At 45.8% G+C, this 15,200-nt stretch overlaps 1 protein-coding gene across 2 annotated transcripts in view; it reads right to left on the bottom strand.

The window, feature by feature from the left end:
• Window positions 1–15,200, bottom strand: part of FBXW4 (F-box and WD repeat domain containing 4) — a 79,477-nt gene that overhangs the window by 45,673 nt on the left and 18,604 nt on the right. For both annotated transcript variants that reach the window (XM_036336234.1, XM_036336235.1), the window contains exons 3-5: window positions 13,667–13,852; window positions 13,089–13,221; window positions 7,634–7,728 (exon numbers count right to left, since the gene is read on the bottom strand). In XM_036336234.1, coding sequence (XP_036192127.1) covers window positions 7,634–7,728; window positions 13,089–13,221; window positions 13,667–13,852 — 414 coding nt within the window. The remainder of the gene's footprint in view (window positions 1–7,633; window positions 7,729–13,088; window positions 13,222–13,666; window positions 13,853–15,200) is intronic.

Here is a 15,200-nt window from a genome sequence, read left to right as displayed (position 1 = left end):
TGCTGAGGAGGAGGAGAGAGACCAGAGCACGAATATCTTTTCAAAACACCACCAAATGCGGCCAGATATGCTAGCGGGGAAGGAAGCTTAGAAACAAATTCACTGTGTGAGGAGGAGGAGAGCTTCCTATGATGCCAAGACCTCGAAAAACAGTGTCCTCGATGTTCGCCGAAGTCAGTATGCCGTTTCAAACACTGTCCACTCAGAGCTGGCAACTACGGTGTGTCCACATGTCTACCGATTCTAGAATGCACTTTTTAGGACCAAAGGATCCTATTATATTGTAAATTCTTCCCGGATGGTGATCTCTTTTATAATTGTTGCTTCTCTAAGTAGAATAGGAGGAAGTATTCTTGAGGCTCAAAAAAAAAAAAAAAAAAAAAATCCAAAGGAGGAGGATAAGCATAAAGATCTGTATCTTGGAAGGATCTGTCCCAGGGCCTAACCTGTGATATAAGGAGAAAGCGCTCATGGATGCAGGCTTTCCCACAAGCTGATGGCCCCAGGGAAGGAAGGGTGGGAGGGGTCTGAGTCGGATTGAAGTGTATGTCCCTTAAAAGAGCAGAGAAAAGCACAGGTCAAATAAGAGGAGAGAGAGCTCGGCACAGCGCCTTCATCGTGGAGGAACACCCACATCCTGACTGGTACACCTTGTACCTCCAGAGCTCCATCTCCAGGAATCCCCTTTGAACTCCAGCTGCAACCCAGAGTTAGGAGAGAGCAGTGGCTACAATTACACACTTGCTTGGAAAGCAGGGGGGGTGAGGGTGGGGGGGGGGTTACATGTGACAGGCCATGAAAGGTCCCTGCCTATAAAACAGACTGGAAAACAAACCCTTAATTTAAATGTTAATGAAAGTGCTGTGGAGACATCAGAGGCTTCCCGGCTGCTCAGAGAACAGCTACACCAGCCACAGAATTTATAGCTCCCCCTCACCCTCCCACCTCCCTCTCTGCCTCATCACCCACTGAAGTTTAAAGAGTAAAGAAAAAAAAACACAACAACTAATTTTAACATTAACTCCATGCTTCCACCTTGGGATGTGATTGCTAAATTATCTGTTGGCAGAACAGTGATCAAAGGTGGAAAAACACAGGCACATTGCACACACAACCCAGAAAAGTCAGCCACAGCTGCAGAGGGAAAATTACCTTCCTCTCTCTTCCCGCTTCGGGAAAACAGCGGTGCAGGCGGGGACTGGAGCCAGAAGGAAGAAGACTCTGATCCCTCCAATGTGTTCTGTTCCCCATCTGAGAACTTAGCACACAGATTACCACTGACTGGTCTGTCTCTCCATCACACTATGCTGTCTAGTTCACTGCTGTTCCCCCAGAGTTTAGTGCATAGTAATGCTTACATATCTGGAGAAAGATAGATTGGGGATGGGCAGCAGGTGGGAGAGAGACAAGAGACGGGGAACCAAAGAATTGAAGCACTGAGACTGGGTGGAAATGTATCCCTGTTAGTAGGGGCAGGGTCTCCATGCACCGGCTGTGTTTCAGGCTTCTGCAGCAGCCTTTGTTTCTGTTTGTGGTATTTTATTTAAGTCAGCTCTTGACAACTGAGCCAACCTTGCTGGCCTGGGAAGGAGTCGCTCCCACAAATGGGTTCTGGGCCAGCCAGGACTGGTTGGGTTGCTGGTCTCAGGCCAGCAGCTTAGCACATGAGCCTCCCTGTGCCCATCTTGCCCTGGACAGTGGCAGAAATCCAATCTTGAGGAAGTGAAACCCACCCCAGTTCCTGTGGCATTTCGTCCTTGCTACTGATGGATACATCCATAGGAGAGGCTTGGCTTAGCCCAGGCAATGAACTCTAGGGTAGTGGGCACTGCCCTGAGACTCAGAAGGACCAGACTCTGGTTCAACTGTATCCCCACACTGATCCTTTTCCAATTTTTTGGTCATTTCAGGTTGGACTAAGGAGCCCATCTAGCATTACCCAGAGCATCCTTCTTTCTCCAGATGTCATGCCTCCCCTGCCAGCCATGCCAATCCCTGGCCCCTCCATGGTGCCTTTGTGCCTCTGACTCTCTCATCCGAGGGCATCACATCAGGAAGCTCCCTCCTGTGTGCTCTACAGCCTGGCAAAAGGGAACATCAAGCCACTCCTTCATTAGGAAGGTCCCCTTTCCCTAGACAGGCCCCAGAGGAAGCTTCCCCCTTGCCCACCCCTGGGAGGGAGAGCAGAGAGGTCTTCGAGTTGACCAAGGGCCAAGCCATCAGGAGAACCAGCCACAACGTGAAGCATAACTAAGTCAACCATCAGAATATTTTTCAGGTTATCAAGGTTAGGGATCCTCTTCAAGACGCAGCTCTCCATTGCCAACCAGAAAAAGCAAAACTCAGAGGCACAACCTTCATTTTTGATTTGTCTTCTCCTAAAAGCACTGAGTTATGCAGCCCAGGGCCAAAGGGTTGCTGAACCACTGGGAATCAGAAGAATCCAAACTGAAAGTTGGCTGCTGCTTTTTCCAATCTTTCAAACCTCTCTGTCAGGGAAAACTCCAGATGCAATTACCTTTCTCTAAAGAAAGGTGCATTTCAACAGGCTAGTGAATATGCATCTACCCCACACACGACACACAGTAAACTCTGTAGCCACTGGAACAAACACCCTGCTCTCCCAATAACCCACCCCCTTACCAAACAGTACACAGTGCCTGCTTTCCTTCCAGACTCTCCCTCACCTCTGGGAAAAATGAAGCAAGAAGGGGCAGCTGCTCCATCAAAACCCCCCAGAGGCCGCAACTCACTTTACGAATTTGAATCGGTACATTTCATGCAGACTTGGACTAATCCCCCAGAAAACAAACAGGCCACCACAGTGAGCAAAGTAACACAAAATTATACTGTATATTTAATAACATAGCTAAGTCAAGTTTCTACACCTATACCACTCATATATTTCCCAAATGACAGAAACAAGAGAGAAGGGATTAAAACCCAAGTGTCCCGGGAAGCCTTCCTGACCACACTCTCGCACGAGAGCAAGTGTTGTTCAGAGACGGGGAGAGGATTCTGTTGAGCACGTCCTTCTTCTTGAAAGGTAATAAATATGGCGTCTGGGGGCTCTTCTCTCTTCCCCTCTCAGGCAACCAGGGCAAGTCGGCTTACAGATCCATTTTACCACCAGGGCCCCCATGGCTGGCTTGGAAGGAGCCCTGCGAACTAAAGATCTAGGAGCATCCATACTCCTGGACTGGGGCAAGCATTTACCAGTACAGCTGCCTGAGTAAGCCCAGACCTCGACTACACACTGCCTTCCACCATCCCTCTCCATCTCAACTCTGGCCTCCAGGAGGAGAGAATTTTCCCAGTCCTCACAGAGTCCTTCAAGGGCCACAGCTACTATCCAAGATGCCAGTGGTAAAAGCACGTCTTGTGGTCCTCCCTTAGCCCGTAGGACATGGCAACAGGCTAGAGACCTGAACACCAACTGCTGCCTCTTCTGCCCCATCCCACATGAGCCCAATATCAAGCTTCCCTAAGCTTCTATTTCTCCCTCAGCCAGGAATGGCACTCCTCTTACCCCTCAATCAAAGACAGCCTAGTTTTAGGCTCTTAGTACCATCTTGTCCCCACCACTGAAAGGACCTTGGGGAGCTGCCTCATAGCAAGTGCTCAGTCAATACACAGGGAATAAGGAGGAAAGGAAGTAAGAGAGAAAAAGATGGAAAGTAGAAGGAAGTGAAATTAAGTCTTTAATAGTTCTGCATTTCCTAACTCTTGAGTATTTACTAGCTTTACTCAGCTGGAAATAATTTTAAATGGCAACAAAACATAGTTCACATTTTGAAAACTCTGCTTTTCTGTGTTACTCATGGACAAGTGCTCAGAATCCACTGTGACCTCAGAAGGTTGTATGTCTGAGACCAGCTGGACTGAATGTACTCAGCCCCACAAATACACCCCGACATGCCCTTACACCCCAAGCATGCCTCCAGCCACTCTTCCTTCACTCATTCACAGCGCCAGGCTGGGCCTCCTCTGCAGGAGGAGGGCTTCACCTATAAGTCATGAATCTTAAAAACAGGATTACTGCTATCAAGGCAAGAAGATGGGTGAGAGGCTAGAGCAAAAGGTCCTTGTCTGCCACCCTGCTGTGGAGACTACTAGTTTTACTTCTATGTTTTGTGAGTACCTGACACACTCTAAGCACATGATGGGTGTTAAATATCATCTCCCATTGCTGTTTATGAATCGAGAACTCAGGGTCATGGAAGGAAGGATAGGTGATACTTGGACACAAGAAAGAATACCTGCTTTCTTCCAGTCGTGAGCACCACAAGTTAAGCCTGGGGCTTGAGGTTTCATGTTTCATGCTACAAGTATCTAAGTTCACACATAAGGAAAAAAGGCACAAAAGCCCAGCATCAGATAAATATGACAAATAGCTCTGACATATTTTAAATAGAAGAAAGAGATTAATTAAGAAAAGAGATGTGCCAGATCTTCTAACTGTCCAGGTTCCTTCTAACTATGAGGGAGCTAGAAATTTTCAGGTAAACAAGGAGTAGCTGCCCTAGAGGACAGCTTCTCCCCACCCCACCCCACCCATGTTCTTCATGAGGGGTTCAGGAGCTCATCACATTAGTGACACTGATGACCACATTCAATAGGGAAAGTGGCAGGGACGGAAACGGAAGGCAGCCATCAAGGGCAGGAACACTATGGGAGGAAAGGGAAATTCCTGCTGAATCCCCACTTCAGGAAGACTGCAAAAGAGCCACGAGGGCCAGCCAAAGCCCCGGGCAAGAGTGGAGCCACGAGAGCAGGTAAAGCCACTAAAGAAGTACTATCCCAGAGAGAAGAGTCTGGCTTTGCAGAGTATGGTCCTTTCAGCTTTGCAGAGTATTTTCTTATTGATCATTTCAGGTCATCTTCACAATACTCTAGAAAGGTCTAGAAAAGTAGTATTTACATTTACTAGATGAGGAAACTGAGGCTCAGAGAAGGGAATGACTGACTTAAGGCTACTCTGTTGGCTGGTGGCAAAGCAGAATTTCAGTCTTCCAGAACGACCCTGAGGCTGGGAGGCAGAGGCTCCCAGACTGGGATAAATGGGGTGAGTTTATTGAAAGGTTCCAATTCATGGACACAGAGAAAAGAAATTGATCTAATAATAAGATGAAAAGGCCCCTGTCCCAGTATATTTTCAGGTAAAATAAGAAGGAACAGAGATAATACCAGCATAAGCCCTGATCACCTAGTGTAATCCCAAAAGCAAACTATTTTTAAAGAGTCCAAGATACCATCTGTGAAGTTAGGCAAAAGGTCATCTCAAATAACTGTGGGTCAGGAACTGAACAGCCAGCCAACAGTGAGTGAAAGATTCATCCAGGGCCAAGAAAGTGCGCTAAGAGGACAAGAAGACTCTAAAGGAGAATGTGAAGAAAACATAAGATCCAGGTTTTCACCAAAGATGAGGAACATTAGGACGTAGCAGAGGGTTTGGCACAGAGCTAGTGACTAATAAACGTTAGCTGATAGTAGTAGTAGCAGGCACAGAGCAGTACTAGTAACAGAAAGCTATGTCCTTCCTCCAAGTTGTAGCCAAAAAAAAACAACAAAAAACCCAAACTCAGTTCATGGTAATCTAAACTGCTACTCAATGATGAGGGCAGACGTCTGTCCTAACCTGGTTTGGTTTTTTTTAATCCTCACCCGGGGATATTTTTCCATTGATTTTTAGAGAGGGAAAGACAGAGAAACGCATCGATTGGTTGCCTCCTGTATGTGCCTGACTAGGGCCCAGGCTTGGGAGAAGCCTGCAACCAAGGTACATATCCTTGACCGGAATCGAACCCAGGACCCTTAGGTCCACAGGCTGACACTATCCACTGAGCCAAACCAGCTAGGGCTGTCCTCAACCTTTTATTGGCACCATCTTCAACAGCTGCCATGCTCTATTCTGTGAACAGGTAGCCTAACACACTCCAGAAGAGGCAGGTAGAGTAGAGGAATCTGTGTGGGGATGCTGGGAGAGCCTGTTTGTGTTATTTGGCCTAAACCCATATGCAGCAAGCACGTGGACCATCTCCAGCCCTGAAGAACTTCCCTCTACCACGGACCCCACCCTAGTCGCCTGAAGCCAGCAGAAGTCCACAGGTAACCATCAAGACAAAGTCACCAGCCCACCTGTCATCCCCCACAGGCTGTCCCACCCTCCCTCAGGCCTTACACATACCCAGCCCACAGACCCCAAAGCCTGGCTGACTGGCTTAAGCAGGGACATCATTAGGAAGAAACTGAGGAGGGACAAAGCTCGACGGCTCCATCTTCCACCCTCCGCTCCCACAGGCGTAGGCCTCTCCCTGCTGGTCTTTCCTTCCCTCTTTCCGAGGATCGCTAGAATGATTTGTTCTGAACAGCGACAGGTTTATAGGTTAGCCGACACCTCCGCTCTGTGGAATTTTAATTAACTTCTCCCACCGTCAATATGCTAAGGAATGGGGTCTCCATTCTCTGGGGTCAGCAATGTGTTTCAGGTCCTGCTATATCAGCCGTCAAATTGAAGAATTAATGACGTGGCTAATCGGCTCTAATTCTTTAGGAAGAAAAAAATTTGAAAGGGAGTTGTGGAAGGGGGCAGGAGGAGGCATGCAAGCTCCATTGGGTGAAGAGAAAAAAGGAAGGGGGCTGAGCAAAGGGGGGAACTGACTCTCCCATAAAACAAATGACTGACTCAAACCCAGTGTTGGAGGGTGGCAGCCCTACAGCTTTCCTACTGATCATCTAGATGGGGAGTGAGGGGTAAAGTAAGTGGGGTAGACCCTAAGTAAACACTGTGACAGAGCAGGTGCAGGAGAGGGCATCAATGCACCCTGCTGAGGAGGAGAGAGGCTCTGCCTTAGTCCAAGAGAGCCTAGACTGAAAGCAGAAGTTAGAATGCAAGCTCACTCATTCATAGATAAAGCTAGAGAAATACCAGTCAGGCCAAAGGTAGGATAAATCCACCATAAAAAATCTGGCACTTCTGCTACAATGATCAATGCCTCTATGTACATACATGTCTTTGGATGAGGGCCCAATGGCACACAGGTCCCAAGCTCTCCTAATGACTCAGTGCTCTAAGGCAGTGGTCGGCAAACTGCAGCTCACAAGCCACATGCGGCTCTTTGGTCCCTTGAGTGTGGCCACGAAGTTTCGATCGCACTATACGTGCGTGCCCGCACGTGGTATTTTGGGGAAGAGCCACACTCAAGGGGCCGCAGTTTGCCGACCACTGTTCTAAGGGATTCTCCAAAAGACATTTCCCAAGGGGAACAAACCACTGATGTGTTATGAGAGCAGTTTGGCTAGTGCTGGCACCTCCCAGAGGTGCTGAGAGGCCTCTGCTTTGGTAACAACCCCAAAGGACATCTCTTCCAGAAGAGACATGGCTGTAACAGCTGGACTCAATTACCTTCTAACATAGTATCTCTTCCTTCACATTGCTGGGCTAGATGCTTAGGAAGTTGGTTCCTAGAAGGTTATCTCAACCCAATGCTTGTATGAACCGGAGGATTTCCAAAATCTCCAGGAGAGTAGCACAAAGCAACCTAGCATATACAGGTAGAGGATTTTCTAGCCCAACTGGCCTTGTAAAATAAAAGCATTATTATATGAGACATATCCAAAATGTCTCCCTTACCTGAGTAATGGGCTGATAGCAATGGACCAGACTCGGTCTTCAGTCTGGATGGTGTGTAAGCACTGCCCAAGCCGGCCTGAGGCCAAAGACCATACCTGGAAACAGGAGAGAAGATGCTCTCGTTGGCATTGCCTGGAATTGGTGTGGGGTGACTGTCCCTGGGCAGGGGTAAGGAGGGTGGGAACGGAGAATCCTTTCTGTCCTGTATACACAGAGCGCAGGGTATCAGCAGAGGTGCCGCCCTGGCTTCTGGATAGCCTACCACCCAAACAGACCTGGCTCCCAGTCCTAACCGACCTCTTTTACTTCCACCCAATACAGCTCTTACTTCCCAGCCAATTTTATACCAGGGAATCCGAAGTTCCACATTCCTCAGCTGAGACTTGACCGAGATGAGCGAGTAGATTGGGCTCGCTTCTCTTCGCACCTTCCCCGAGTTTGTGGATTTTCCTCTCTCCTATCTCTCACCAAGATTTTACTTTGGGGAGGTAGGAGGAGGGAGAAAGATCAAGGCACAGTATGGAAGGACAGAGACAGAATTAGAGTAGAACTAGAGAAAGGAGTAAAAAGAAAGAGGCAAGGGAAGGAAAGAATGGAAGAAGAGAGACTTCAAAGTAGAAAGGTGGTGTGTTGTTTGTTTGTTGATAATGCCCAGGATTCAATGCTATTCATGTCAGCACGGAATTTAGCACCTAGTGTCACCAAAAGTAGCAGAAAAGCTTAACTCTTTTAAGCTTCCATATCTCCTACAGGTTAAAAATATTGCTTGGAGCACATTATCTGGTCCCTATCAGTCAGGAATGTACATTAGCAGCCACTCTGGGCTTAACTCTAATCAACACTCACAGAGCCCTCTCAGCATTCAGTGCATTTAGAAATCTCCCATTAAGCACAAGGCCCCCCTACCTCACCCTATCCTAGATGACACACACAGGGAAATAAGCCTCTAACTAAACAGAAAGGAAACCTCAAATATACAGAGCAGTCCCCAGACAGCAGCCAAGGAGGGATCCTGAGGCAGCCAGATGGATCAATGACCTCTCAAGGTCCCTGCAGTGCTATAAGGGGAACACGCAAGTCAGTTCGGGCCTTAGATGGAAGAACTTCCAGGAAACATTCCTTGGGCTTAAGGGGTAGGTAATGGAGTGGGGGTGGTCCTGCCTCCTTAGGGTCACATGATATCTCTTCCCTATAAAAGGAGAAAGTGTTTTAGATTTTGTGTACATGATGGAGGGAAGAGGGTATGACTTACTTTTCTCAAAATAGGGAAAAGGAAATAAATTTAACAAGAAGATCCTGGATGGAAAAGGGCAGAAAATAAAAGTAAATAGCACAAATTTCTTGGAGTGCCACGACTCCAGCTTACTCTTCTGGATCTGCAGTCAGGGCACTCTGATAGCAATAGATGCACTTCTAATGTCCTCTTAGATGGCCCAGATTGGAAGAGAGGTTTTCCTTTTCCCTGATGCAAACCCCCTAGAAGGCATGTTCTTGCACGGGTGGTGGGAAGACACAAAGGGCTCTGATTACAAAACCTACGGGAACAGCTGAGGCCTGAATTTACTAGTGCCCTCCAGGGAACAGGCTGGTGGTGGGTTCCTAGATTGTGCAAACCACAGAACAAGGTTCCTCGTCCCCAGAAGTGGCTTGGGAAGTATGCTGCCAATTCTGAGCGTCATCTTGGGAACATGGCCCTCCTGATCAGCCCCAGCAACACACTATCCACCGGAAACATGAGTATGCTGATCACATCTTCATCCTCAGTGGCCAAATCCAAAAGAGACCCATCCGCTGGAGAAGACAGAACTCAGTAGGAGTAGACCTTGATACTAAAGGAGTAGTCCTTTTAAAAAGCAGTTGGCTGTATATATCAAGACTCTTAAAATGACCAAAGCCTTTGACTGGGTAATTCTATTGCTGAGAACCTATCCTAAAATAATTATCCCAAAATGAAGAAAAACCTAAATGATAAAACTATTCCCTGCAGTCTGTGGTAGCAGAAAGCACATACATGGGCTTTGGAATCAGACAAATCTGGGTTGAGCTCCAGCTGCTACTTATTATCTCTAATCTTATAGATATTTCGTAACTTCCTGGCCTCAGTTTCCTCATGCGTAACACAGAAATAACACCTATCTTTCAGGGTTGCAGTGTGGAAATGGGAAGATATGTATAAATTATCTTGCACAGTAGCACAGTATTTGGTAGGCATTAGGCATCAATAACAGTGACTCTTAATACTATATGAAAATAACTAGATACAAATATCCACTAGGAAAAACAGTGACTAAATTATGGTAAATCCATTGTGAAGCCATTAAAGACGACACAAACAAATAATTTATAATACTAATGGAAAACCTTATAAAATAAACTAGATATATCAGTGTACATTGGGTATCTAAAATATATTATAAGAATAATTATGTAGCAGAAAATTATGCTAAAAGATAAAGTGAAAAAAAAAACATATATATAGTGCTTAGTACAGTGCCTGGTTACATCCTGGATTGTTACAAATCAAAAAAAGCAAACCCATGCATTGAAAAATAACTAAAAGGTAAAAAAAATTCAAATGTTCCCTCTTCATAAAGTCTCCCCTCCCAATCCAGCCGTGATCCCTCCACCCTCTGAACTTTCTGGCCCTTTCCATAGAGCCTTACACTTCAGTCTTTAGCCACCTCTGATCACCTTCATAGTGCACACATGTCTCAGTACCACTTGAGGAGAGAGATTATATCTTCCTCCTCTTTGAAGAGCCCTGATGCCTTGTATAGACACATATCAAAATGAATGAAATAGAGAAAAAGGAAGAAATGAAGGGATGGTCAGTACCAGCCCAGGTCCACCAAGAACATAAGCTACCATCCTGTCACATCTGAAGGTGAGACCAGCCCCACTAAAGCCCAGAGAAGCAACCCGCGCTGAGTCACAGTAAGTTAGAAACTAGAGTTGGGAGGGGAGGGAAGAGGGCTTTCTGGGCAGTTCCTTGCTCAGCGATCTTACAAAGAAAATGTTTTTGTTTCCTTCACCCCAATAAAACAAACCTCTATCCTAAGACACAGTACATATTTAGGGAACTCCCTCAAAATGGGCTATAGATCAGCGGTTCTCAACCTGTGGGTAGCGACCCCTTTGGCGGTCGAACGACCCTTTCACGGGGTCGCCTAAGACCATCCTGCATATCAGATATTTACATTACGATTCATTACAGTAGCAACATTACAGTTATGAAGTCGCAACGAAAATAATGTTATGGTTGGGTCACAACATGAGGAACTGTATTTAAAGGGCCAGAAGGTTGAGAACCACTGCTATAGATGTTTACAGGCAAACATGATAGTTCTTATGTAGGTTTAGGTGTATCAGAAATCTGAAGAAGCAGCTGTAGAATTGCACATGCCACCAAAAGAAAATGGAGAGTCAGTTATAAAGAATAACTGTGGGTAATAGCGAAATGGGTCAGGAAGCCCAGTTGGTGTGGCTCAGTGGTTGAGTGTTGACCTATGAACCAGGTCACGGTTCGATTCTAGGTCAGGGCACATGCCCGGGTTATGGGGGTGTACAGGAGTTAGCTGATCAATGATTCGCTCTCATCTCTGATGTTTCTATCTCTCTCTCCTTCTCCCTTCCTATATGAAATCATTAAAAATATTTTTTTAATAATAAAAGAAAGAAATGGGCCAGGAAGACAAAGGTGGTGAAATGCAAAGACAGTATCAGAAAGGAAGAAACAAAAGCAGCACCCAGAAATCCAGAAAAGATGAGCTAGCCTGGAGGTCATAGGGGAACCCCAAAGAACTGACTAGCTTTCTGAAGTTGAAGAACCAGGAGGGAGAATTCTGTCACTGACCTAAAAGAAATCCTCAAAAGAAACAGGATATACTGCAGTGACGATTTTAGAATTCAATATTACCTATTTCAATACTTTTTAAAAAACTAAGTCACTAAGTAGGGCTGAGTTGGTAAAACATGAAACTAACCCAATATCCCAGATAAAATTGCTATAATGTTTTACAATATACAATCCTCAAATTGCTGTGGTCATAAAGCCTAATTTTATACTGCTCAGGGTATCAGCTCAAATAGGATAAAAGAGGTGTCACTGAAAAGGAAGAGCCAGGGGAAGCTTAAAGCTGTGACAAGAAGATACAACAATGAGATGGGATGATCTAGGTCACAGGTACCACAAAAAGGTTTTTATGAAAACTGACTTCTGAGCAGCATAGCAACTTAAGGCCAGTCTCTTTTCAAGGAATGGTACAAACACAGTGACCGATCAGGAATCTGAAGTACAGAGTAGAGGAGTGGGAAGCAGGTAATAGGAAATTCAGTTTCCATGTTGGTTCATAAATTTTCTAGATTTTTCAGGCTCCCTGTGCTGGTGCACATGTCTCTGGCAGAGTATAATGTGTGAGGAAGAAAACAGCAAATGAAGGAGAAACTTCCACAAATAGAAATGAATATATTTAGTTCTTCTTTTTATATAAATTACTGACATTTTTCCATGAAGGAGTAGTCACCAGAGGATACTCAGAGTAAGAAAAGTTAGTGAGTAAAAACTGAAACTTCCCTCTCCTGAGTCCTCTCCCTTTATGTCTTAGAGGCCTATTTGCTGACACGGATAAGCATTTTGCTCCTGTTAGCACTAGGAAGTCTGTAGATGCTGGGAAACAGACAAGCAAGATACTATCAGGCCTCCTGCACCATCAACTGAACTGTCAGCAAAATTCCCACGGCAGCCCCAAAGGACCAGGCATGTGTGGGCCCTGCCTCGGGCTGCTGGACACAGAAATGGAGAAAGTTCTCTATCTCATGGGTGGAAGCCTATTTGACCCAAATGTGGATGAGCTGAGTCCACAAAGCAGAGGGCACACTACCTATCAGTCTCATTCTGTTAGGACTTGGCAGATGTCTGACTGTAGACCAGGCAATTTGGCAATGACGCAACAAATAACACCCTTCTCTTGTCATCTTTCTGCTGCTCACTGACCTCATCACTCTCCAGAGGAGCAGCGAAAACACATTTTAATTATCAGCCTGATTGCTAATAAACAAGGTGGTGAAAAATTAACCTCCCCAAACAGAGAGCAAGTAAAAAGAGGGAGATTTTTAAATAAAATATTGGGGTCAGAACTTAACCCACAAACTTGAGGAAACTCAGCTCAGAGAGGAAAAGCTGGCCAGGCCCTCTGTTTTTGAGTTCACGCCACATTTCAAGTGAGTGGCAAGCTTCCCAGCCACTGTCCACTCTTTTCCCAGGCCAGCTGGCAAAGAGACAACCTGGCATGGCAAGCTGCATGCCAGAGGCACATAAGTGAGTCCTTTATTGTGTTGTCTCCCCCACCCCCACCCAATGCTCTCAGCCAATCCCGAGACTCAGGCCCTATCCACCCTCTCCCACCCACTCCCTATAGACAGAGGGAATAACCGTATAAGGGAGTGACCATCTCACCTTGGCCGTTCTGTCCCTGGAGCCACTCACAATGATGCCCCCTCTGCAATCCACACAGTTCACCTCTTGCTCATGAGCTGAGTACTTGACGGTGAAGGTGCTATGAATCTTATGAACACCAATCTTTCCATCTCTAGGAGAGAAATAAGGAGCCCACCCCAAGAGCCAATTATTCTCTCTGTAAGAAGAGAACAAGTCTATAGAAACAGCCCAAGACTCCAACGACATCCAAATTTGCTAAGCTGTAGGCAATTCAGTCCAATAAGGTCAGTCTGATCTTCCAGATACCTTTACTTCTTCAGTATACTTGGGGCTGAACAGAGCTGAGAGACAAAACAAATTCCCCCTTGAGAGTATCAGGACCAGCTTCACTTTTCATTAAAGGCTCTTCCTGTTTTCCTTCCCAGCTAACCCTAGTAAGGGCCTTTGGGAAATCTCTGTGCTCTGAATGGGGGGAAAAACCCACTACTCCTTCTAGTCCCTCCTCATCCCTTTGGAGCTGAGACAGAAAAGTCAGAGACAGGCAGATGGTCCCTGAAAAATCCTAAGAGGCTGGAAGGAGAAACCTTAGCACTTACCCTCCTGCACTGATAATATGTGAGTTGGCCAACACAAAGTGGCAAACGTCCTCATCATGCCCAGCAAAGACTCCCAGGGGCCGACGGTTCAAGCTGGCACCATCTGGGCGGAACTGATAGGCCAGGATGAAATTAGCCTGGGATATGTACAGAGAATCACCCTCTAGCTGCATCCAGGGCATCTGACTAGAGAAATGAAAAACAAAATTTAAGGATCATCAAGATACAGAATGAAAATCTAATTCCAAGCTTTGGAGAGGCTGACTGATCCCCAACTTAGCAAGGATGACCTGCAAGGCTAAGTCTATCCCTCACTCTCCCCTTCTTCAAAATGACCTTAGGGTACCCTCAGAAAACTAGAGTGACTGAATGTTGTGTTGATCTAGTCATCTTTGGACTACCTAAGAAGAGTGAGAATTAAAAGACCAATTAAATATCACTTTTAGTTGGAGAATGCTTACAATTTAAATTATTGGGTAGGCAGAGCTTAGAAAATGCAATGATTGAGGGGTGGGGAGAGACTAAAAGAAGCCTTCCACGCTGATGAAGTAAATTTTTTCATTCTGTATCCTCACTGATTTGCTAAGTTTCAAGGTTCCAAGACTCCCATACATGTCTCTTTCCCAATAGATTGGTTAGGGTATGATAGAGAAAGAAGAAGAGTGATCCCAGGAAAGCTCCCTTCCCCTGTCATTCTAGTGCAAAGGGGCCATTTACTAGTATAAGTGAAAGGAATACAGCCATTTAGGAAAGGATGCTAATAATGTACTGATTAGCTACCTAGATCCTCACAGGGGATATCTACATTTCTAAATGTATGAGAGGATACAGGGTAAGAGTAGCAATGGAAAAACACAGTCCCTAGGGCAGTTTACTACAGGGGCTACAGAGAAATAGCTCTCATAGGCAGCAGATAAAATAAATCCACACAGAGTTAAAGCTTCCCTCTACAATCTGGCAAGAAGAAAGGTAGAAGGGAAAAAGGAGACATATGTAAAACTTTAAATAATAAAAAAAAGAGCGATAAAGGTATATAGATACTGGCAAGAAAAAAAAAAGTTAGAAGCCACAGACCAGTCCCATGGCACAGAGTGAGATTTAAGAAGAAAGAAGGCCCTGCCAGACACCAGCTCTCTGTGGGGCCTAAGCCCCTTTCCCAAGGTAGACTTCCCAGCAGCCTGTCCTGTGCTACTAGGGATTCTGAGGCTACCAGGTCCCAAGCAAAGCATAGGGACAGTTGATTCATCCCCATTTACAGACACCACCTCTCACTGCCAAGCCTGTCTGAGCAAACTGGGCTGTGTTTCTTCCCCAGACTCCTTAATATAAGCGTCATGGGAATGTGGAAAAGTTCTGCAAATTGACTTGACGGGCCATTAAATGCAGCTTGGACTCTGTAATAACTGAGTTTCTGCTTGTGAGGTTTTTACAAGTGTGCGCATATATTATATGGAACATGTGTAGCGTGTGTATGGATGCCTGCATTCTCTCTCATTATGCACATTCCTCTTCAGCATCCCCTTGCATGAGTTTG

The sequence above is a fragment of the Myotis myotis genome, unplaced genomic scaffold (genome assembly GCF_014108235.1).
Source record: "Myotis myotis isolate mMyoMyo1 unplaced genomic scaffold, mMyoMyo1.p scaffold_m19_p_15, whole genome shotgun sequence".
In the NCBI taxonomy this organism is placed as follows: Eukaryota; Metazoa; Chordata; class Mammalia; order Chiroptera; family Vespertilionidae; genus Myotis; species Myotis myotis.
Note: the sequence above shows the minus strand (reverse complement) of the source record. Positions and strands in the feature narration are given on the sequence as shown.